Source organism: Pollachius pollachius (genome assembly GCF_949987615.1).
Source record: "Pollachius pollachius genome assembly, chromosome: 3".
Classification (NCBI taxonomy): Eukaryota; Metazoa; Chordata; class Actinopteri; order Gadiformes; family Gadidae; genus Pollachius; species Pollachius pollachius.
Window position 1 is genome coordinate 9,846,060 of NC_136936.1, and position 25,438 is coordinate 9,871,497.

Below are 25,438 nucleotides of genomic sequence, written 5' to 3' on the forward strand. Positions count from 1 at the left end.
CCTGTGAGCATGGGTTAGTGTGTGTGTGTTAATATATTTGTATGCATCATGTGTTTGTGAGTCTGTCTCTGTTCAATTGCACAAATTTGCAGAGGTTGTGTGTCTGTTTGGTTGTGTGTGTTTGTGTGTCCTTTCATGCATTGTTTTGTATGTATGTTTATATGTGTCTTGTGTCTGAGTGTCTTTATGTGTGTGCATGTGTTTTTCTGAATGTGCGTGTGTGGTTGGTGGCATGCAAGGCACTACAACAACCAAGGTAGTTTATGACCACGGGCAAAGACAGTGGAGCGTGGTGTGGAATAGAGGTTACTCATATCACCCGTGTATTAGGGGATAGCCAGCGCCATGGTTAACACACACACACACACACACACACACACACACACACACACACACACACACACACACACACACACACACACACACACACACACACACACACAGTGCCATGGTAACACACACACACTTGATGTTCTCAACTATCTATCTCAACTATCTCTTGTTATTCTCCACCTTCTTCGAAAATATTCCATGAACAAACACTTTATTTTTGTACTTTGGTTTTGCGGTTTCAAGGTAGCTCTGGATTTAACTGGAAATTTCTCTACACTGCAGCAGACTGGGGGCAATTAACCTACATCCATGTAACCTTACAGTTTGCGTCTGCATGACAGAATGCCTTTCTGAGCACACTTCAAACACAAACACGTGGCATATTGTTAACGCAACTGTTCCGAACACATCGGTCTATTCAATTAATGAGACCGCACTCGACTAAACACAAAACATAAGTGAACTGGTGACAGACAACACTAGGAGCTAGGTTCCTAAGCTCCCATACAAACATAATTGAACTGTAGCGCACAGATAGAGAATCCCCAACATACTACTACTCAAAGCACTGGCCTCTGCCCCTGACAGTGGTTCTGAGGCAGCCTAATTCCTCCACGTCCCTGTGACTCATGTGTTCGTTCTGTACTCTCAAGGATATCTCTCTTTCCTCTCTCCCCCTCTCCGCCTCCCCCCCAGCCCTCCCGCAGTGGAGCCGGCTGATAAATGACACCCAGTTGGACAGTGGGGAGACGCTCCACTGGGAGTGCAGGGCGGCAGGCCGGCCCAGACCCAGCTACCGCTGGCTGCTCAATGGATCACCCCTGATGATCCAGGTACCCACCCTCCATCTCTCTGTCTCCATCTCCCTCCTTCCCCCCAACTCCCTCCCCCGCCCACCTCCGCCATACCGGGTGCTCCTCAACTCTCACCCCGTCCTTGGCTCCCACCTACTCCACGCTCTGCTCCACCCTCCGCACTCCTCCCTTCTCCCATCCCGTCCTCTCCTCCCCTCCTCCTGTCATATACTCTCTCCTCCAGTCTCCTCCCCTCTCTGCTCCACTCTCTTCTCTCCTCCCATCCTTGTCCTCAGTCCCCTCTCCTCCCCCCCCCACTCTCTCCCCTCTCTCCTCTCCCCCCCACTCTCTCCCCTCTCCCCTCTCCTCCCAACTCCCTCCCCTCTCTCCTCTCCCCCCCACTCTCTCCCCTCTCTCCTCTCCCCCCCACTCTCTCCCCTCTCTCCTCCCCCCCACTCTCTCCCCTCTCTCCTCTCCCCCCCACTCTCTCCCCTCTCTCCTCTCCCCCCCAATCTCTCCCCTCTCTCCCCCCCCCACTTTATCCCCTCTCTCCTCTCCCCCCACTCTCCCCTCTCTCCTCTCCCTCCCACTCTCTCCCCTCTCTCCTCTCCCCCCCTCTCTCCCCTCTCTCCTCTCCCCCCCACTCTCCCCTCTCTCCTCTCCCCCCCACTCTCTCCCCTCTCTCCTCTCCCCCCACTCTCTCCCCTCTCTCCTCTCCCCCCCACTCTCTCCCCTCTCTCCTCTCCCCCCCACTCTCTCCCCTCTCTCCTCTCCCCCCCACTCTCTCATCCCCTTGTCTGCTCCACTCACTCTGTCTCCTCTCCTGCACCCTCTCCCCCACTCTCTCTTCCCGACCTCTCCTCCAGTCTTTCCTCCCATCCTCTCCTAACATCCCCTCCTCCTTCTCTCCACGTCGTCCACTCTCTCCCCCATCCACGTCCACTCTTTCCCCCCACTCTCCCCCACTATATCTACATCCAGTACTCTCTTCTCCCACTCTTCCCCATCCCTCCCACCCACCCTCCCCGGTTCCCCCAACTCTATCCTCCACTCTCCTCCACTCTCCCCTCTCTCTCTGCCCCACCCTCTTCCCCCCCCCCCCCCCTGTGTCTACTTGTGAGTTACTATCGCCAACGCTTGGAAGCACGGATCTGATGGCTGCCGGCGATTCATGTCTTCTGCTTCATGTGTGTCCACACGTGGGCTGGCCTCAGCTTGGACGCAGATCTTTCAAAGATTTCAATCGTTTTTTTTCTTTATTCATGAAAATAGACCCGCAAATGCTATTATGGTAATGTGTTATCATTGTTGGGGGATACATTTTGTACACTCAGGATTCAATTTGGATTTTGATTTCCACATCTGATCGATCGGAATCAGAATCATAGTAGTACAAATGTAATATTTCTGTTCCACTACCTGCTTTTTCACTTCCTGTTAGTTCCACAAAATATGAAACCAAAATTTCTTACCACGCTAAGGGTGGTAATGCTAAACACTAAGTATGGTGAAGCTAAAGGCTATTTATGGTCAAGCTTAATGCTAAATGCTATATATGGTCATGCTAGTATGTAAGTATGGTAATGCTACATAATAAGAGTGGTCTTGCTAAATGCTACATTTGACGTGGTAACGATAAACATTCTTCCAGGACCGAGTGGAAGTGGTCAACGGGGAACTGAGCATTCGCAACGTGATGCAGTCAGACTCCGGGATGTACACCTGCGTCGCCGAAAACAAGTACGGAACCGTCTACTCCAACGCAGAGCTCAGGGTTTTAGGTAAATATCCCCTCAGTGTTGTTTCCTTGTTGTTATCCAATGCCAGCTCCCTACTTTGGGAAGGTTTCTTTGTGGCTCGTGCCAAAGCGTGCAACGCGACGCGGTGCGGTTGAAGGAGGCACACAATGGGTTATGTTTTCCTCAACAAATTAGCCTTTGTCTCCGTCTGCAACTCTTCGCTTTGTCTCCCGATGGGAGATAATGAACAGAAGCAAGGGCGGAGCGCAGCGCCGACGTGCAAGGAGAGAGGAATTGAAATTGCAAGCGGAGCGCACGCTCAACGGCAAGATTCGCTGATTGCCAATCAGCGGTTCTCACATTTCCATCAGGCCACTGCGGCAGTGGCGGGCATGAATAAAAGAAGGGCCCTTGTGGCGGCACTGAGCCGAGCGGGTTGGTGGCGGCAGGCGTCGGGGAGGAGGAGAACCCAGAGAATGAGCACTTCTGACGGAGGGGAGGGAAGAAAAGGAGGAGAAAGGAGAGTATTGCAATGCAGGAGACGTGGCTACCATCAATGCTTTGGAGGAGGACAGTAATGGTTGGCCTCGTGTTTACCAATCTCCTTAAAAAAGAGAATATGTAAAAAGAAAATATTTGTAAGTTTCATTTAAAGAGGAATACCGACGCTGAATGCTGAAGGGCTTGCTTACAACAGTTATTATGCGTGGCGACTTTAGAGGCGGTGTCCTGGTTTTGAACATCGATTATAATAAACTTATTGGACAAATTGGACCAGAACCACAACCCAGATGAATTACCTTGCTTAAATGTGTGTTTGTGAAATCGTTTTTGTATGCGTGTGCGTATCCCTGTGTAGAAGAATCCATCTGCGTTCTGAAAGAAAGCACAACGAGTTCCATATTGTCTTGTTCGGTGCCAACGCGATGTTCAGCCTCAAGGCTCTTCTGAAGAGCATGCACTCGGGCCCTGGCCGGCCCCGTCGTGGGGCCCTTACGGTTGATGGACTATTTTCTCCCTGTCACCTTCGATACGGGGCCGCCTCGCGTGACAAGCGGCCCTGTGTCCTCCCCACCTGCAGCCAGGCCAGATGACCTGTCACTCTGCGCTGGCCTTTCAGGCGGCGGCCACCCCCCATCGCATTGAGAAGGTCAACAACATCACTTAAAGGTCAAATACTCTTTTTGGGTGGGGGGGAAACATGTTAAATCTACAAAAACACAGTGATTTGAATTTTAAATATAGTTGTAAGCTTGTAAAACCGCAGAAAACAAACCCTTTACACGAATCCCCCCCTCCTCGGAACAAAGGTTCTGTTAAACAGCGTTAATGGACCCTGATATTGTGCTTCACGCAGTCCCGATTTCACCCAGCTTTAACCGCTGTCTGGTTTTACTGTTTACTCAGGAAGGACACTCCTCGTTCACCATTCAAACTTCCACATGATACAACTGAGAGTTGGTCCACGTTGTGCCTTGACAGGTTAAGAAGGTGTGAGTAGCACCTCAGCAGTACGTCTGTCCACCCGCTGACTCCGGAAAGTACTTACTGTCCTCTGGCGGTCCGAAATTAATGACCAACTGTGAACTTACGTGGGGAAACCCTTGAGGTTAAAACGCCGTTCACAACATTGTTTGATCGTCAAGCATTTCTCGATTTACCATGGATGCTAGTAGGCTTATAGTAGCTTGTTTTATGAATAACATCCAAATAAGTTAACCATCGCTAGGGCTCGACTTAACTTCACTTCAATGAGAGAAGCGGTTGAGACAGACTCTTTATTTATAATAGGTGTATATTTTTTTTAGCGTTTTTATCACACTTCCTTGAGAGGTGAGAAGAGGGTTCGACTCCCTGCCAGAAGGTGCTGGCTTCGGTCCCCAATGTCCGCTGTCAACCTGTAGGCGTACTTGGGCCCCCGTCCCTCCTGTAGCATTAGCATGTAGTGTTAGCACCCTTAGTGGAGCAGTCGAGAAATAGCCTTAGTCCCTCCTGTATGATTAGAATGTAGCATTAGCACCGTTAGCGGAGAGGTAGCCTTAGTCCCTCCAGTAGCATTAGCACTGTGACTGCACGGGAGGCGGCCCTAGTCTCCTCCCGTTGCATTAGCATGTAGCATTTTACCCCATTGGCGGTCGGAAGCAGGGAGGAATAAGGGCATGCTGGTGAGCATCCTTGAGCCCCCTTGTCCCTCCTGTAGCATCAGTATGTAGCATTAGCACCGTTAGCGAGGAGGTAGCCTTAGTCCCCCCTGTAGCATTATCGCTGTGACTGCACGGGAGGCGGCCCCTTGTCCCCTCCTGTAGTTTTAGCATGTAGCATTTGCACCAGTGGAGGTCGGAGGCAGGGAGGAATCAGAGCATGCTAATGAGGTTTATCTAAGGCGACATGCAGGGTGAGTCCGCGGCCCCGCCTGGGACAACAGTCAGGCTGGTGCTATCTGGTCGCTGTGATGAACGCTCCACTAACAGCAGGCTCCCCCCCCCCACCCCCACAGGCGTCCTCTCTTCTTCCCACTGACCTGGCTCCCCTTTGAGATGTCCACCAGCAAACACTATCAGCACAGATTACACAGCTAATACCGCCCCGCACACGAGTGAGCACTCAAAGCTGTGACGGGCTGCCAGTGCCCCACCCCAGCCCCCCGCCTCTTCCCCACCCCATTCTCCACCCCCCCCCCCACCCTCTCTACGGCTGCGGTCTGGCCTCAGAAGTGGTGCCTCTCATCTGGGGACAGGCAGGAGAGGCAATAAGGGAGCCGCTCTGTCATTACGCTGCAGTCAGGGGCTTACTATTTTGATTAAAACAAACACACACTGGTGGCTGTGCGGTACCGCGGGGACGTTTGTGCGTCTGGGGGGGGGGGGGGGGAACTCGCTTTGCTCAGAGGCACGCGGGTCACTGGGAGGAGGGTTTCAGCCCGTAGTCACACGCAGTTGTCATTGTGGGTAATGTCACCTACACAGCGTCAGTCATGATTTAAATAACCCCTTCTGACAGGGTCTCAGAGCCGAGGGAGGGCCTCCATGTCAGCCCGGCTGCAGCAGCTGTAATGCAGAGAGCCGCGCAGAACGCATTCTGCCAGCGAAACGGATGTATCAGAGGGTTTTATGGCCGCGCAACCTGCGGCCGTGTCAGCCCGGATTAGAAGTTATACATATCGGAAAAGTAATCCTCCCTCGTGATCGTGTATATCGTAGCATTTTCGAACACTTGTTAGCGTAACGACTGCCTCGTCTGAAACACTATTGAGGCTTTTTCTCTGGAAAGTCACACGCTTTCGTTACCGACGTGATAAACAAAATGTAGGTAGGGTAGCGTTTTTCATGGCCGACTACTTAAGACACAGAAGAAAATGTGTGTGGATATGTATGTGGTTTTATTTCAAACAAGGCGACATATGCTAGCGCTTTAATCATGGGCAAGACCATTACTATCAGTAATCATTAGCAAACAGAACCAACAACTCTTGCTTAATGTGGTTAAACGAATAGTTTGGGAAGCAAGATGCCGTTAAAACAAGGCACTGGGTTCACACCTCCTTTGTTTTTATGAAAGATCTTGTAATTACAGGCAAGCCAATTAATCTGCCGATGGTGGTTGAGTCATTAAACATGTCACTCTCCTCCCTGTGGCGCTTGTTAATAATAATTATTTTCTACCAGATCAACCAGTGGAAGTGGCTTTCCCTTCCCTGCAAACCACTAACATGCAGCAGGAGCCCTGCGGAGACATAAATCTCAGTAGCGAATGCCAGCGCGGCCTGTTAGCGACCTTCAAGGACATCTGGCACTTCCTGGGCGGCAGCAGCGACGTCAGCCTCCACCGTGACCTTTTAGCTCCTCTGTCACATCCACTGTTTTTATTTTATTCATACAGTGTTGTTAGGCACGGCCTCTAAAGGTTGCTAATGCCCCCCTCTTGGTGAGGCACTTTGGTGGTGATTGGCCCTGGGTCTCCAAGTGCCACAGCTGATTTGATCTGGTTTGTTTTTTAAATCAGCAGAGAGGCATAAGAGCACGGCCATGGCCTGAGTTTGTGTATATTGTGTGGTTATGCGCTTCCGCTATGTAACGTGCATTGTGATGCAGAACCAATTTATAGTTAGAATAGTTTCAAGGGCACACTCGTAGGTCAAGGGTCGTGCGTGGAGGAAGAGCGGGGTGGTAAGCGCGTTCGCCAGATGGAGGTACGCCAAACACATCTGGCCGCGGAGAGTAGGTTGTTGACACTGGTGTCACAGATACACCCTGTTAACCATCCCTCCGGTGTTTACAACCGTGTTTGGCGCGGAAGAACAAAGATATTTCCATAATTAGTGAATAAAATATGAACGCTGGCTTATTCATGCGGTCATGTGGTTACGAGGGAGCAAGTGCCCGAACGGCAGGATAAAAATGAAGTCGTTAAAACTGTTTTAGAGTTTGTTTTAAAGGGCGTACTAAACCGAATTTATGGCTTTTGTCTCCTAGCGTCGCCGCCTGTTTTCATCCCCAACCCCGTGCGGGTCATCGCCACCCTGGGTAAGGACGTGTCCCTCGCCTGCAAGCCCCGGGCCTCGCCCAAGCCTCGGGTCACCTGGAGGAGAGCAGACAGCAGGCGGCTGCAGCAGAGCAACAGGTACCTCCTCCCCTATGAATACCCTGCCTCACCCTCCCCCCAGATCCAGCAGTCCTACTGTGTTTTGGTACAACGTTCAGGGGGGGGAGACGGCGCAGAGCCTGGGCCAGTAAAACCAAAGACCCAAAGAGGTGGGGTTAGGACTTGTTTCTTGTTTCATTACGGAGATGTTCTACCAATGAGAAGTTAATTCTCATTCAGCACTCAGCACAATTATATTTCTACAGGGACCAGTCAATGTTAAACCGGTTGAAACCTTTAAAGACACGATTTCGTTCGACCGGGAAGAAGTGTGTGTTTGCTGTTAACCAATCACACGCTTGCGGATCCCAGCCTCCAGTGTCATAATTGGTAAATATATATGAAGTGAATGAATCCCCCCGTGGGCGTGTTTGCTACAAGAGCTTACATTATTAAGCTAAGGTTTTTAAAGCGACAATCATAAACTCCGCTCCAGTGTAGGAAATGTGGACAAGATAGATGGTTGGTAAATCCCAGCAGGGAAGGTAATGGTTTTCTTACATTGATAAACAGGCTTATTTGTCGGTACCTGGGGTCCTGTATTGGTCTATCTTGGCAATAAGGATGACTAGCCACTGTGACTAATTGCTGTGAATATTGGATGTCTATTAGGATATTTCCTTCTTTTATCATTATCGTTATCATTTTGACAGGTGTTGTACGGGGTTTGGAAGTCACATTGAAAATGTATAATACAAATTTAACCCAAGTGAAACAATCAATCAAACTTCAATCAGCCAATCAAACTTTTTTTTTTTCATGCAAAACTGCAGCACAATGAAGGTCAAAATACTGAATCAACGCCATGCATTTCAGAGGACCTGTCAATAAACCTTCTGAAGTCATTCAGCAAAAATGACACCGAGTGAACAATGGCCGCCAAGGAAACAGAGGCTCATTTCGCCGGATAGATTTGGGGATATTGTTCAGCTTCCCACTAATGAGAGAAGGTTCATTACCCCAGTGGAATAAAGACGTGAAACTACGGCCGCACATGAAACAGTTTCAGTAATGAAACCAGCAATGCAAGATAAACTGTATACGAGTTTCCACCGTGCCATCGAGCCGTCGAGTGCTCGCAAACGTGGACCTCCGACGCGCACGAAAAGAATCCAGCGCCCCTTCCCCGGCACCGGGTGTGACAACTCGTGCACTTTGACGCATCATCCGTTTTTTTCGGGGCGGGAAACAACTCAGCTAGCACCCCCCTCCCCGGTGGGGTGCTAGCCTCGCCCTGTGACATCAATCAAGCAGAGCACAGGAGCCGAGTTCACCCGTCAGCACCCAGGCCTCCCGGGCGCCGCGGCCCGAGCCAAGGTGGCTGGACCTTGGCCCCCCCCACAGAGCCCCGCCCTGCTGAGCCTGGGCTCCGGAGCTCGCTCTCTCTTTGCAAGGGCAGGACGCTGGTAATCCAATCAGCCATTCTCCCCTCACAGCCCGTCCCTTCCCTACCCTCCCCTCCCTCCCTCTGTCCCCCAGCTCTCCCTGTAGGTACACACCTACAGCCAGCCACAGCAGTCTGCTCGCTCACTAGCAGACGGACGGACGGACGGACACCGCGCTTCATTACAATGTGGTTGAAATACATTACATCTGCATTTACATTGAGTGATTTATTTAGCTGCTTTTATCCGGAGCGTCATTCAGGCGAGGCAGAGAATAATCAAAGCAGCTCGATCGATATGGGAGGAGGAACTATTGAAAATTCAAGTGCTGCATGAATCCACCTTTGTAAAAAATGAAGCAGTAGACGGGAGTAGTGGAGAGGGAAGGCGTAAGTGGCGAGTCGCTAAAAGAATCAGAGACACAATGTTTTTACATTTTTATTATTGATGCCACTGGAGTGCATAGTTGGAGTTAGTTTATTAAAGCAAAGTTGTTGTGCGCTTAATCAAAGGCCCATTTTTTCGAAACTGCCAACGCAGAGATTGCTGTGTGTTTTCTCAGCAGCTGGGGGGAGAGATAGTGCAAGAGATGGATGGAGGACACGTGGTGATCCTTTAAGGCGAAAGGGGGTGATGAACGCCCAAAGATTGGATCTCTGTGTATCTGATACACTGTGGGAGACATTCGTCAAACCATAGTTCTTCTCTGTGGTGTCACATCAGACCTGGGGACGATTTTGCCGAATCTTACCGTTACATCTCACTTTGGATAAAGTTTTATCTCAGAAGATAAACCTCGGCACAATTTTTCAATACAGGTTATGTTTGTTCGAGATAACAGTTCTTGTATTTTACGTTTACCTCTTATTTCTTTTGTTATTATTTTCTTTTTTTAATATCTTGGTAGTTAAGGGGCAGCATCTTAAAAAAACAAAGAAAACCTGTCTTTGATTCTTAGGTAAAACAGGGCATTTTAGGATTGTTAAAAGGGTTACCCCTGCCATTTTGTATTGAATGTAGGGCTTTTTGCTCAACAATATCACGCAATGGAGCACTTACTGGATGTGGAAACACCATACAAGTTTGCCTGCAGCAGACTTTTCACCAGACACATACATATTCTCGATTGAAGGTGAAGTGTTGTCCTTAGAATAACTCACTTTATATTTTACAATGCTTTATTTGCTTATCTTCTAGAACTTTTCTCCTCTGCTCTGAAAATAGAAGAAGGAATTCATTTATAGTATTGCGTTATCTTGTATTGTTTGCTTCCATGGCTGGGGGGGGGTCGTCCATTGTCAGGTCTCAAATCCTGGAAGCATTTTCCCGACCTTATCCATGGAGCTGCGGTGCTTTTCGCCGCTTGCAAAGACGCAGTCAGAATCTGGAAGGAGCAGGTCACAGGATCGACACGCCGCCGCTTTTATCTGGCATTGGCAGCTGGGCTGATTTAACGAAGGGCCCGTAATTAACATGGATTTCCTCTAATGTTTTGGCGGGCTTTGTCTTTTAAACACAAAGTATTAATCCCATTCGCTTCTGCTTTACGTTGCCCACACCAATGCAAACCGAAAGCCTGTCTTTTCACCAACGAAACAAAAGAAACGGTTGAATTTGTCAATACAATTAAGACAACCATTAAGACTTCAGTCGCCCCCTGTTGTTTGCACTCCCTTTTCCTTCGCTCCTGCGTCGTTCCATCATTCGGCTATACCGCTGTGGCCTACTCATATTTATCGAGTTAGACTCGTCTGGCCCGGGCTAATTTGCATGTGTTGTGTGCCGGCGCTCCCTGGAAGGTGTCCTCTCCGCCGCAGCGTCCTTGTCCTATGCAGATTCCCTCCTTAACTTGAGGAACGTCGCGTGGCGGCGGGTGGCGGGATTTTTGTCACACCTTGCCGAGTCTGCCTCCGCAAATGTCAATCATCCCCCGCCGTAATAACCAAGGGGCTTAGCACGGTAAATACGGATGCCGACACAATGGGAATGAAATGAACGGACAAAAGGAACCAACTTTTGTGTTGTTCTGATTGTTTGGTTTGGGCAGAAATTGCTTTTTTTTTCGTTTTTCGGTCGGGAATATTCCAACCAAACAGAGTGGCTATAAATATTTAATTTGGCGTGCAATTCAATTCAATTAAATGTGTCCGCATAAGCCACTAGAAATACAACAAGTTCTGGCATCAAAATGATCACGATCCAAAGACATCTTCTCCTAGAAATCGGGTCCAATTTTTTTCCACTAACAACCAAACCTCCATTTGATTCTGCGCCTGCTAGCCACAGACTAGAAAGTAACCTGAACATGAGATCACCATGAAATCCAATATAGCATAAGAAGATATATATATATATATATATATATATATATATATCCACATTATAATGGCATTGTTATACAGATCTTTCTAACATATAGGCAACGTAAATGTGCTGATTTATCTGAAAATAGATAGTACATTGGATTGTTCGAAATAATTGATGCATGCTTTATTAAGTGCAATGAAAATACAACACTTGAACTAAGGCAAAATTGGTATCCAACTAGTGCTGGTCTCTGTTGGGCCATACACTGATGGATTGGCCTGAAATGCGCTCTGACTGATCAGCGGGGTGCCCAGTGAGCTCATACTGTCCTAATCCTTCAATTACAAGCTGAATATTCATCTAAATGTCACAGGCTCACCACAAGCATGCTGGAGCAAATTTGGTATTTTGAATAATACTTGGCCCTATATGAAACCAATTTCCAGAGTTGGTGCATCCAATTAGGTATTTTAAAAGTTATTAATGTGGAATTGAAAAAAAAAAACCTTTGACTCGTTCTATGTTTTGCCATAGCAGTAGGAGTTATCTTCCTATTTTGATTTTCTAGTTTTGTTTATTAAATCTTCAGAATAGAAAGTGAGAACCACCCGGGCACCCTGAGATAACTTAATCCGTTGCCCATGGCCAGAAGTGTTGGTAATTGGACAGAAATGTGGAGTTTGTCCACATCATTTTGCAAGCAGAGATAATGAATGTAATTGGCAAACTTGTAGAAAGTGTAGCGGTGTGTTTTTGGCCTCAGAAAAGTTTAATTGCAGGACAACTTTCAAAGATTAATCGTTGCAACACCGCTTCCCAGGCAGAGCAAGGAGTGTGCTTTTTCATGATGTTTTTTCATTGCCGTATTTTCCTTTTCTTTGTTGTTGTCTTTGTTTGCGTCCACCGCAAATAAACTGCACCGGGCCGAAGCAAAAACCAGGCACGTACCAACCGTGTAACCACGGCCATTTGGGTGGAGCGATTGACTGGTCAATCGCAATCATTAGAAGCCTCTGTTTGTGTCGAACACAATCATTGTTTTGAATGCCCCAACCTTGAGTACAACACCAGTTCCCATTAGAGAACACGAGAAGGAAGAGAAAGATAAGAATCCAAATAAAAAAATAACTCCCTAATAAAAAACAAAATGAAGCTTAAGCGCCTTAAATCCTAATGGCGTCCTAATGAGCCTTTATGGGGTGTTTCTGTAAGTGACTTCCTTATCCCCGTGCCACCCATCCATATTTGAAATAAATTAATTGTGTCTTCTATCTAAATTGAACTCTCTTTCCCCTCCCCTTTCCGCCTTATCGTTACCCTAAGCACCTGTGTTTTAATCCAATTTGAGATAGCGTTGCTCGATGCTATCGGGAAATCACTTTCATTAATGGGCTTAAATTGGTGATGGATTTTGTGGAGTTTAGCATTGCTTTTGTCATCTCTCTCTGCTAACATACATTGATGGAGCTTTACCCTGCTCAGCTAAAGACTGCTGTTGACTTTCTATTTCAAAGACCTCTGAGCCTTTTCTGGCTCTTAAACAACTTTGTGTATCCCATGCCTTTTTAGCGTCCTTCAAAACCCTCCGGGCGGCACAAACTCGCTCAACGTAAACAGGACTTCAATTTACTTTTCCACTCCCCGGTGGAATCAGCTTCTTTTCCTCCGGAATCGGATCCCTCTCCTCTTAAGGCGCAGCGACGTCCGGAGGACAGGGGGGGAATGTTGAAGTGGCGCTGCTGTGCGGCGGCGTCCCCAAATATTTAACCAGTGCGCCTGAGCCTCAGAGTCCCCAGCCGTTCAGACGTGAATCTCCTCCCCAAACTGTTATCGACAGCAGGCTCCTCTCCCCCCTGCAGGATCATGCTGCTGCGGGACAACACGCTGAGGATCGTGAACTCCAGCCGCGCCGACGAGGGCCACTACGTGTGCCTGGCGGTGAACACCTTCGGCTCGGCCGAGATGACGGCCATGCTCTGGGTGAAAGGTAAGCAAGGCCCACAGGGGGCTTCATTTCCTGCCAAATTAGCGCCAGCCAGCCACGGGTCAACGGCACCCAACTGTGGCTCTCTCTCTCCACCCCCCACCCCCTACCCCCGCCCTGCCGCCACCCTGCCGGGAGCGAGGGCACCGGAGACCGTACCCTGTGCTTGGTGATCCGTGAAGCAGCTATCACATCCCAGATTCATCATAGAAGGACTCCCTTAGCGGCGTAAGGACCGCCTGTCTCCGGGTAGCCACACTGCGGAGGATCGGCCAGTGCTCGGGTGACATGTTAGGGTCCTGGGTTTTCAGCTGGTGGGTTTCTAGGCAGCAGCCCCTGCAACATGATTGGTCGGAAACAAACTGAGGCGAAGGGAAGTGAAACACCCAGATTAGGGCTGTCTGTCAGATCAGACCTTGGCGAATGTCGACTGATTTGTAGGACAATCAAGACAGAGGTGGGGAGTGATAATGTCGTGACTTAGCTAAATTCTCATTCCAAAGATTCCTGGTTTGAACCGCACAGTTCAGACGCCCTGAAGCGTGCCTGTGGGCATCCTTGAGGAAGATGCCTGTTCCCCTACCTGCTCTGAATGAAATATCTACAACGCACTGTAAGGCGCTTTGGTTAAAGCACATCACTATGGTTACCCTGCTTTGGTTCCCCGGCTAATTGGTGGCTCTCTGTTTTATTGAAGCTACAGCGGAAGTGGCTGTTGTCCATACCCAGTGTGTATTAATAATTGTATATTATACAGTGGATACAGTGGGTGCTAGTTATAGTCTAACCTAATATATATGGATCATATTGCATCTCACAGTGGATATGATCGCTGTTATATTAAATGAATGTTATATTCGTATTATATTATACAGTGGCTCCACTGGCCTCTGGCGGGGGTCTCTCCTGGGACGAACGGGCAGTAGTGGTAGTGGTCAACCACAGCTGGATGGGGGTCTCTCCTGGTCTGACAGGGCGATAGTGGTAGTGGTCTACCCCAGCTGGAGTCGGTCTCTCCTGGACTGACAGGGCAGTAGTGGTAGTGGTGGTCCTCCCCCCCCCCCCCCAGCTTGTGGGGGTCTCTCCTGGTCCCCCCCAGCTGGAGGTGGTCTATCCTGGGATGACAGGGCAGTAGCTCTGTGTCTCCAGAGCCCATGCGCGTGGACCTGAGTCCAGGGCGGGTGGAGGTGACAGTGGGGGAGAGTGTGGTGCTGAGCTGCAAGGCGACCCACGACACGTCGCTGGACGTCGGCTTCCAGTGGTCCTTCAATCAGCAGCCAATCAACTTCCAGAAGGACGGCGGCCACTTGGAGTACATCCAGACCGTCAGAGCACAGGTAAAGAGCTGCTGCCTGCAGGGCTGCGTCAGCCAAAGGGTCTCTCATGCCTTGTCTGTTGTCCTGTCCGTACGTCCGTGTGTGTGTGCAAAATGTGCATTTATTTAACCTCAACCTTTATTTATTCCTTATTGTACTATTCAGACATGTGTGGTGATTAAATCACCGTTTTCAATTAGAGGTCAGAGTAGATGTCAGAGCAGGGGTCACGAACAAACGATAAATCCCCTATCTGTCTAATTACCGATTTGAAGTGCGAGTAGTGTTGGAGAGACGGGGTGAATCCCCTGAAAGGTCATCCAGCTGGGGCTGTCACGGTGATAAAGGACCTGCCACCATCTCACGATCATGTCTATCAGCGGCTGTAGGAGCATTGCCGTTGCGGGCCCCTACACATGTTAGGTCTGCCCCAAGATTGCCTCTGAAATGGCAGTGGTCTACAACAGGTCCGCCAGCTTAGCCCTGGGCAAAGCTTCGCACTTCACGGCCCCAGGCTTATTTACATTCCTCACCTCACTGCCAAGAGATTGAATTAAAGGAGCACTTTTTTAAAGAGAGGAAAATAAACCAGTGGGGACACAAATCCAATAAGTGGATAGATAGTCTTTGGATTTATTTGAGCGTTTACTTGTTCTTTGAGGACAAAGGCAACCTGTGTCTCTGCGGTAATGGCATGCTAAAATATATTCATTTGTTTAAAATGGTCGACTGGCTAATACGAGATTGGCTTGGTGGTGGGGGAAGGGTTAGTATAAAGGTTTGACTACCAGAGCGCCCACATCTTCCTCTGCATTTTCTATAAGCCGATATTTACCTGTGAAGGTTCAGAATGCCGCGGTTCATCTGCCTCGCCTCCGATTGGCTGATCTTCCAACAAGAAATAAGTAAACGATCTGACAGATGTTCCATAGGGAACGCGCATTCATGAGTGACTTTCTCGGTAAATGAATCACATTGTGGTGTAACAGGTGACTTTGAGAATGACAGTCGCTGCTGCTTCCTTTGAATACGGATCCCTCTTAAGAGAAGATAAGAGGATGGTTTATTTATCCCTGACGGGATATTCCGATGTTACAGCAAAAAGGGCAGAACAGCACTAGAAATGAAAAGTGTATGTTTATGTAACAAAAGTGTAACAAATACCACCAAAAACATACAATACCCGTAATAATGCACAATGTATGAGTAGTAGAAATGTAAAAGAAAAGGTCTTAACAGGTTGTTGAGAGACAGTTGAGGTAGATTATTAACGGTATCTGCTGCTTTATTGAAAGTAAACATTATGGACCAAGAGACAGTATTTACATATGGGCATGATATTGAAGTGGCTAGGGTGCTTTACAGAAGGTTCGGGGTTCGACCACCAAAAAGTCTAGGTGCGGGCGTCCCTGAGCAAGAGGCCTAACCCCTACCTGCTCCTTAAGGACAAAAGTCCATGTAAATCGCTCTGTGAATAAAGTGTCAGCTAAATGAATAATAGTAAGTATTTAAAATAGAAAAACGGTTAGGATTTGCCTCCCAAGGCAAGATACCTCGACGAGAGATCAGCCCGAGATCATTAATATGATAATGGTAATCACTAGGGAACACTAGGAACCTTTTATAGAGACATCTTAAGAGAGCAGGCTATACGTTAATGATGGGTGAACCTCCAGCCATCAATTCTGAAGCCTTCAGGTGCAGCCCGAGACGGTTTTTGTACAAACAAAGTATGATACTTAATAAATAGCGCGGGCGGGGGGGGGAATACAATTTGTAAGTATTATTCACCAAGTGTCGTGATTTCAGCTTTGCGGTAATATCCAATATCAGTTAATAATAGTTCTGTAACAACAACCCCCCCCCCCCTCCGTAAAATCCAGAACACAAACTTTAGCCTCAACTCATCCATATGCATTGACCCAACGAAAGGGTTGACATTCGAAGGGGCACCGTTTGTTTAAATCTTACCCTGGAAGTAAAGGCTAAAGCCATTCCTAACGAATGGTGAACATTCGGAGGATCACATTAAAGAAACATCTCATGAATAGCTCCAGCCACAGCAGCAGCAGCAGCAGTCCTCTGGAGACAGGGTATTTTCCTTGACAGTCCTCTGTGGGCTCGACAGCACCGTGACTGATGTCTGTCTTGTATTTTTAATCAGGCGCCGTGCTAAACAGCTGTCGGCAGACCTTGAATTATTCCCCGTCCCGCCTCAGGCGTCTCTCATCTCAACAGATATAACAGTGGCAGCCAGGCACCTTGTTTTTACCCTGGCTCCGTGTCGCCAGCCTCTACAACACACCGACAAACACACACTCCCACACACTCACACGCTCACAAACAGAGCCGTCCAACCCTGCCACTCTTACAAGTGTTCTGTATGCTCTTTGCAGCAGTCTTCTACAGTGGACTTGATGATCAGGAGCATCCTCCTGAAGCATGCTGGGAAATACGGATGCCGGGCCCACACCAGCGCCGACGTAGTGTTCGCCGAGGCTGAACTTCTGGTCCGAGGTAGGCGGAGGTCATCTCTCTTTCTCTCTCTCTCTGTCTCGTCCAATCCAAAACATCTCTGTTGACCTTCAGCCAAATCAAACGCCATGTTTAATCCCATCGTAAACGGCATCTTTAACCAAATCTTTAACAATCCCTTTTCAGCTTAGTCCAATTTAAGTGAGATTTGATGGATGGAAACTATAAATCTTCTTCTTTTACCACTAAAAGCAATCTAGCCTAAGAGACCATGTGGTAACCCTAATGTGCTGTTTATTTCTATATTTACCTATATATATTTTAAGGTAATATTTTTTAATCTGGATCAAAGTTGGATTTCAAGACACACTAGGGGAATGTTTGGACCTTAGAATAGATTGTTAACATATTTTATTTCAAGAAATGAGCTGGTTTGGCTGCCATCTGTAGTCAACTCTTAATTACTACTGCTGTATCTATAAATATTTATTTATTTGTGCTGTTGCGCTCACCTCATGAACAAAGCAGCATCTTTCCCTAAAAGGCGCCTTTTAGAAGACACCAGAACATTCTTATGAAATTGGTTCATTGGGTTGAATAAGAAATAATGAGGAAAATCATTTCGGGCTTTCAGCAAATCAAATACAATTGAATATGAAGAACACTGTGAAGGAACTTTATTAACATCGGTCCTCCGATGTGAACCGAGCTTCCAGTGGACACTTGACGTTTGGACCAGGCACACTGCTTTCCCCCAGCTGCCACAGACTTTACTCACAGCTGCTTCCCCTCAAGTCCTCAGACGACCACTGCACTGGCAGATTTCACGTGTGACTGAAGGCTGGGGGTAAACACATGTTTGGCTGAGTTAAAACAGAGCAGGGTCGCTCGCGCACGCTTCTCCTCCACAGCACAGCTGGCTCGCCGCTGCCTCCAGAGAAAGCCAAATAAATAAATGTAGAAGTGCATAAATAAGGACATAGATAAATAAGGCATTTTATATTCCTTATTCAGCAGGAAACGTCTGACGGTTGCCCTACCCCAATGTGGGTTCGGTGGAGTCCTTCTTTGTGTTCTAACTCAGCTTGACCGGTGGAATTTCCCCTTCTCACCTCATGCAGCCATGTGGATTTTCGAATGCACAGGAGTGTGTAGTGGTTTCGCTACACTACAGCCGAAAGCTACTCGGTTTGAATCCCGATGTTCGCAGCCCAACTTGTAGCCATCGTAGAGTGAGATGAATCACCCCGACCAGCTCATTAATGACCTGTATCTGTGTGTGTTTCTGTGTCCTATCTTCCTGTCTGTCCTATCTGTGTCTGTGTCTCTTCTTCCCTCTTTCCTCTATCTGTATGCGGCCTCTCTCCTCTATTTGTGTGTGCCTTCTCTCTCCTGTGTGTATCTCTGTGTCTCTCCTCTGTGTGAGTTTGCGTGTCCTCTCTCCTATGTGTGTGTGTCTCCTCTGTGTGTTTTTTTGTGTCCTCTCTCCTATGTGTGTGTGTGTCTCCTCTCTCGTCTATTTGGATGTGTGTGTGTGTCCTCTCTCATCTATGTGTGTGTGTGTCCGTCTGTGTATGTCCTCTCTCCGTTTTGTGGGTGTTTGTCTCCTCTCTCCTGTGTGTGTGTGTGTGTGTGTGTGTGTGTGTGTCCTCTCTCTCCTGCAGGGCCTCCCGGGCCCCCCGGGGTGGTGATTGTGGAGGAGATCACCGACAGCACGGCCACCCTCTCCTGGAGCCGTGGGCTGGACAACCACAGCCCCATTAGCACCTACAACCTCCAGGCCCGAAGCCCATTCTCCCTGGGCTGGCAGACCGTCAGAACAGGTACCACCAACCCATCAGTCTGCCCCCCCCTCCAGTCTGCTTATCAAGCTCTGGGAGTATACTGATATCAACGGCTAGGGCCGCTGGTGCATGTTATTGTATTAAAGGTGTGGTTTGGTCCTTTAAAATGCAATTATGCTGGAAAATAGCCTTGAGCTTATCATCCGATTTCTCCGGTTGGATATTTTGGGTTTTTTTTAACCTGCATATACAATGCATTTTATAATTGTGCCTTATTTTATACTTTTTTTATACTAATTTTTGCCATATTTTCCTTTTTTGGAATTAATATTAAGCAATGTGTTACAATAAATAGATGACCCTGCCATAAGAATGTCACTTTACCAAGTGGCGATGTTATACTGCATCAGAAGATGGACGTTCTTTCGTGAATTTAAAGGTCTATTAAACATTGAAATACAAAAGTTGTGAAGTACTTATTAAAACTGTTAATCAAGCATGTTCATTCTGAAGTTGAGTCTTTAGATTAGCTTCATTTACCTTTTCTTTTGACTTGGGATACTGGGATGCTTTCATTTTCGCTGAAAATAGATAATCTATGTCTGACAAAAACAGTACAATATTATGGTTCCGAGGGAAATGCTTAAAAGTGAACGTTGAAGGAATGACGGTTGCTAAGCAGAGGGCAATCCATTCTGATGGACTAAGCTAAAAATATTAGCCGGGTTTATGATGCGGTAATAATCCATTGGCACGGATTGATAAATCATACTTAGCAAACACTCTTTTCACACGGAGGAGTCTGTTAAACAATATTTAATTTGATAAAGGACAATTAAGCCTCCTGTGATGCATTGTAAGTGGTGAACTTGTGAAGATTAGCATACCGCGAATGGGCTTTATTCCGCTCGGCTCCAACGCGGTTATCAGCGCTTGTTTCAAGAGCAGCGTGGCGCCGCTGTGTCTTGAATGATAAGGACCGGCTTTCCCCTTGCATACATTTGTTGTGCTCTTGTCGTGGATATGTTTTCCCTTCAAATGATTGTCTACTGTCACTAAGGCTAATGTTGACGGAACTTCATTACAGAAGGCCCGGGGTTAGCGTATTAGCCAACACCTGCTTGAACCGTTGTGCGTGTAGCACTCGTAGCCTATCGCACGGAGCACGGCACAGCAACTGTCTTTCTTGTAGACTGTTTGAAAATGAATAAAAATTCACCCCAGCAATTTCAATGGAAGAGGGAGAGGCAGATGGCTCCTTAGTTGGCTGCCGCATTTGTTTGGTTAGCTCGTGGCTCCCGGATCAAAATAAACACCAAGGAAATAACATTTGTAGTCGGCTATACAGGCCAGCCCGCGCCAGCAATTTTCTAAAAGCGCTGTAATGGCTCGAAGAAAATAGCATCTAATGACTTCATATTACAGAATAAAGTGGTGTAATAGCTACATTAGATAACAGGCCAACACAATATACAGCAGAGCTGCCATGTTTCAAGAAGAGTTTGGGGTAAGATAACGTGTGTTGGGGAGGAGGGACCCACAATTTTGCCAAACGAGGCGAACTTTCACCCCACACAATAATTATTGCAATTTCCAGCTATTTTATAATTCATTAGTGCAAATGTTAACCATTGAAATATTGGGTTAAACAAGACAAATTCAGACAAATAAAATAATTGTTTATTTGTTCTTTATTTATACATATGCAATAAATACAAGTGGCTATGAACGTCAACCTCAGTATAGTCTTGAGGAACATGGGGCCCCATTAATAGGGCATGGGGTTAAGGAATGATTCAAATCAGCCTTTTTCTGCATGTGTGTGTGTGTGTGTGTGTGTGTGTGTGTGTGTGTGTGTGTGTGGATGTGTCTTTCCCGTTTCTACTATTTCCTGCTCTGCCTCTTCCACTTTCTTCTCCACTGCCTCCTCCCCTGTCTTCTCTACTGTCTTCTTTACTCTTTCCTTTACTGTCTTCTCCACTGCCTCCTCCCCTGTCTTCTCCACTGCCTCCTCCCCTGTCTTCCTCACTGCCCCATTCACTGTCTTCTTCACTGCTTACTCCATTGTCCTCTCCACCGCCTCATTCCCTGTCTATTCCACTGCCTCCTCAACTACCAATCAGATTGCTTGAAAAACCCGAGCCAATCAGATCGCTCGAAAACCCCAGTCTGTCCGTTCCCTCGAGAACCTCTGCTGGTCCGATGGCGTGTTTTTTGAATTGGAAATAGAAGGTGTTGCGTGAAGGTGGTGTGTGAAGAGGGTCATTTACGTGAGTCATGCTCAAGGCGAGAGAGTTGGCGCTCTGTGTACAGTTAACGAAGTATGAATTTATCGATGTGTGTAATTTGCTCCTGGCCGTTCATTAATGTGTTTACTTTAAACCCATTTTTAACATGGGTTTAATGCTAGCATTGGCCTACGTTAAAAACACCTACATTTAAACAGACCAGCTTTAAATGAAGCCACCACCTCATATTTATATTCATTAACCAGGTCATGGTCTTCCTGTCTGTATTGATCCACATTGCCAGGCTGATTTAGAGAGCATTCATTCATAGATAACATTAGTCATATTTGTAGCTAGTCATATATCTGTAGCTAGTCATTCAGTTACCATTGTATCAGAGTTGATTTGTGGCCTCTTGAAAGACTGACTGCCACTGAGACTGTTTGTTATATTTATATTATTAATTAATACAAACTTATATATATGTATATCTAGACCTTTGCTGCTTTTAGCTAGAGAGTACGTAGTACATTGCTTGCCTTCTTAAATGTCAATGTACAGAAATAAATTATATTTAACTGCACAGTCCCTAATCTAACATATTGACTTTTACAGTTAATGTTTTTTTTAAGGCTTTGATGCGCGCTGTTTATGCTGTGTTCATGTCATATGGAAGTTACAGAATTGACCACTTTACGACCTCGAACAACAAGGAATTTGGAAACGTTTCATTTGATAACGAAAGTTCTGATATATCTGAGTAGGCAAGTGAACTGAATACAGTTTCTACCATGCCCACAGTTTTGAGATCATTATTTAACACACCGGTAAAAAAACAATCTTGCATTTTCGGCCAACTGCCATGAACCCTTGTGCAGGTTGTACGGACAAGAACCTTCCAAACCAGTTCTCCCATATCCAACATGACATGAAGTCAGCATTAGCACGTTTTAAGTATTCTGATGATTGAGCGTAGAGCGTAACCAGCATGAATCCTGTTGGTTTCCCCTCTCCCCAAGACCCAGAGCCTGTGACGGGCACCATGGAGTCTGCCATGGCCGTGGACCTGAACCCCTGGGTGGAGTACGAGTTCAGGGTGGTGGCGAGCAACGCCATCGGTACGGGGGACCCCAGCGCCCCCTCCAGGGGAGTGCGCACCAAAGAAGCAGGTAAACCTAGTCTGTAGGGGGACTGGGCATTCTATGGAGGGCTAGAAAGCCTTTAGGGGGACGGGTTGTCTAGGGGGGCTGGGTAGTTTAATGCTTAGGATGTTTGGTGTCCCGAAGCCGAAAGTTCTGGGTTTGAAACCCAATGTCCACAGTTTGTCAGTAGGCACCCTTGAGCAACCCCTAGCCGCTGCTTGATGATCTTTTACGACCTCCCTGTAAGGCACTTGGATTCCAGGGTCTGCTAAATCAGTGAATAGTAGTAGGAAGGAACGCCCTGCAGCTGGAAACGTGCGTTAATAAGATATATACATCGGGTAAAACAGAAGATAGTACTCGGGGTAATGAAATACTTATCACCCTATTGATTGTGTGGAATCAATAGGGTGAATAAGTGTTTCCCCTCGAGGGGAAATGATGCGCGTGTCGCCGAGATAGACTGCAGGAAAGAAAAATCATTGTAAATATAGAATACATGCATACATTAAAATGATAAGGCATACACCAACATGAGCGTTCCCTCGGGCATTTGCATACGTTATTATGTTAAGCACCTCTGACTCCCGTTACCTCTGGAGGCATGTCAACAGAATACATCCCCGCTGATCGGCAGGGATGCAGCTACACACTGTTTTGTTGAGGAGGGCTGGGGGTCGGGTGGGGGGGGTGTTCCCTTCACGCCCCACCACGTGAACCCCGCTCTATCCCCTGGTCCATTGTTAACCTGGCTGCATTTTAAGTTTGCACAATAATCGGCTTACGCGAATTTAGCCGCGGCGAGGCCCGGAGTCAGTGGAGCGCCATGTACGCTGTTCACCACGCGCTACAGACGGCGGCTCGCTGGGTCCAGGGTGTTTCCCCCTGCCGCCGCACCTCCATACCACCGTACGCTGTTCACCGCCTGGGCCCAGGGTGTCTCCGCCGCCGCACCTCCATACCACCGTACGCTCTTCACCACGCGCTAAAGACGGCGACTCCCTGGGTCCAGGGTGTCTCCGCCGCCGCCCCACCACCCACTGATTTCTCATCCGTAAAAACATAATAATTACAGGTCAAGGGTGGCCTGGAAGAGGCTTATTTAATTCTTCCTATCTCCTCTGCGTAATTAACTCGCTAATCGCTGTATCTCGTCACGGATATGGTAATCAATCCTGGAAGGCGCCAACAAGGCTCTGGTTCTAGGTCGTTTTTGATCACGCCGGGGTTTTACGGCTAATATTCTATTTTGTTTTGGACGTTGTAAATCTGAGAGGTTATTAATTGGGTTTGTCACCGCAGCGGGAGACGATGTGGAGATACGCTCTTAATGTGTTGCCTGTGTTTTTTGTCTTTGATTCTAGTCCCAGCGGTGGCACCGGCTAACGTGAGCGGAGGAAACGGGCGCAGACATGAACTGGTCATCTCCTGGGAGGTACGACACTCACTGGGTTTCACACAAGATAGCCTACTGTGTTGCTCCTAATGTGCTCGCTCTAAAGTTACTCAGTTTCTCTGAAGATCCAACATTACTCTAAATATATGATGTTACTATATAGTTAGTTACTGTATGGATATGATGTTGCTGTGAAGATACTCAGTTACTGTGAATATACATACTTACTCAAAAGATCTAACGTTACTCAGAAGATCTAACATTAGTCTAAAGATTTGATGTGAATGTAATGTTACTCTGAGGATACGACGTGACAGTAAAGTTCCCTAGTAACTCAAAAGATATAACAATACTCTAAAGATACGGGGCCCTATCTTGCATCCAGCGCAATTGACTTTCTACAGCGATGCATGTATCTTTGCTAGTTTGCACCTGGCGCAGAGCCGATTTTCCCCAGCAGCAAACCTGCGCCACTAAACTTGCGCCCTGAGAGGCGTGTCGGCGAACAGCAGAGGCGTGTTCCGGCGCAAAGGATACATGTTGCTATCTTACAGATCGATAAAGCAGTTGCGCAACTGACCGACAAATACCTGGTCTAAGTGCACTAGTGGATAGCGCAGTTGGTGATGCTATTTTGGCAGGTCGGAACTGCAAAAAAATTTCGATAGGGGCTGCATGAATGAACTAGTAGGCAATGCCATGTGTTAAAATAATAATAATAATAATAACAATGATAAACTCGAGCAAAGTAGGCTATATCTCAGCCTTCCAAAACAAAATCTCATCCATCTGTTTAAACACACGCAAACTAAACACGTAACGAATAATACAGTCCATGGCAATGTACATTAACGGGGGGACACATGAATCTTAGGAACGAAAGTCTAAAACGATAATGTATACAATTATGGTAAGAAACGATGTGCGTTCATGTATTGCCGCATATCCTTAAATAGACCCACAGTTGCAGCCACAAGTTTTCTTTGCCGCAATTTACATGACGACTCAGTATTTCAGAAGTTGTAGAAGAAAACACTGTTTCATGTTTGAATTAGGGCATAATATTTGGCGATAAACCGAATATCAATAGAGTCATTTATCCGCCTGTATAATAGCAACAGCGGCAGAGCCCCGCCCATAAAGCTACTTCCATTTTGCGCTTCTCACTTGCGTTTCAGACGATTAAAATAGGGCCCACGATGTGATTGTGAAGTTACTCACTTACTCTGAACAGTGTAATCAGTAACTGATCAGTTACTATGAAGTCTCAGTTACTGTAGTTACTCCGTCAATATGAAGTCTCGTTGTCTGCAGATACTAAGTTACAGTGAAGATACTCAGTTAATATAATGATACTCTGTTACTATAAAGGTTGAGGGTGCTGCAGTTATGATAAATGCATTTATATTTTTGGAGATAAACAGTCTATAAAACAAGGTTGATCTTTAAATAGTTCAAATCCACTAGTTTGCTTTACATGATCTAATTTCCTTTTGGAACAATGTGTTCTCTGGGTCTCTGATGCGTAACCTCAGTACGTATCCCGGCTCAAACGCGAGGCGGTAATGTTAGTTTAGGTACCTCTCGAAATAGTACGTCTGATTTATTTAATAATTGCCCTAGAGCCAAAAAGCAAAAACCCACAGTGGAAGCCTTGTGGGCTGTAGTGTTTTGTTTCTTTTGCCGATGGGGATAAATCTCCAGCTGAGAGGTTTCCAAAGTGTTCTGCTTCTCATTTGCACTCGGGGCCCTCGCCGCATGCTGCCAGTGTATCCGTGTGATAAAGTTCAAGTGCCTTGCTCTATTGCTACCCGTATAGCGTGGCTGTGGTTCAGTCTGCAATAAATCGCCTTCTGATGAGAGACAAACTTGGGAGTGCGTTGTGCATGGGAACTGCTTCACAGCGGCATCGGT

At 47.1% G+C, this 25,438-nt stretch overlaps 1 protein-coding gene across 1 annotated transcript in view; it reads left to right on the plus strand.

Moving 5' to 3' along the window:
* The window catches only part of cntn5 (contactin 5), a gene marked incomplete at both ends in the record, with an annotated part of 97,552 nt that overhangs the window by 49,879 nt on the left and 22,235 nt on the right, over positions 1 to 25,438 (plus strand). The window contains 9 exons of the mRNA XM_079732968.1: positions 1,030 to 1,166; positions 2,779 to 2,908; positions 7,339 to 7,486; positions 13,059 to 13,186; positions 14,333 to 14,520; positions 16,896 to 17,016; positions 18,639 to 18,797; positions 22,006 to 22,155; positions 23,493 to 23,563. Coding sequence (XP_079589094.1) covers positions 1,030 to 1,166; positions 2,779 to 2,908; positions 7,339 to 7,486; positions 13,059 to 13,186; positions 14,333 to 14,520; positions 16,896 to 17,016; positions 18,639 to 18,797; positions 22,006 to 22,155; positions 23,493 to 23,563 — 1,232 coding nt within the window. The remainder of the gene's footprint in view (positions 1 to 1,029; positions 1,167 to 2,778; positions 2,909 to 7,338; positions 7,487 to 13,058; positions 13,187 to 14,332; positions 14,521 to 16,895; positions 17,017 to 18,638; positions 18,798 to 22,005; positions 22,156 to 23,492; positions 23,564 to 25,438) is intronic.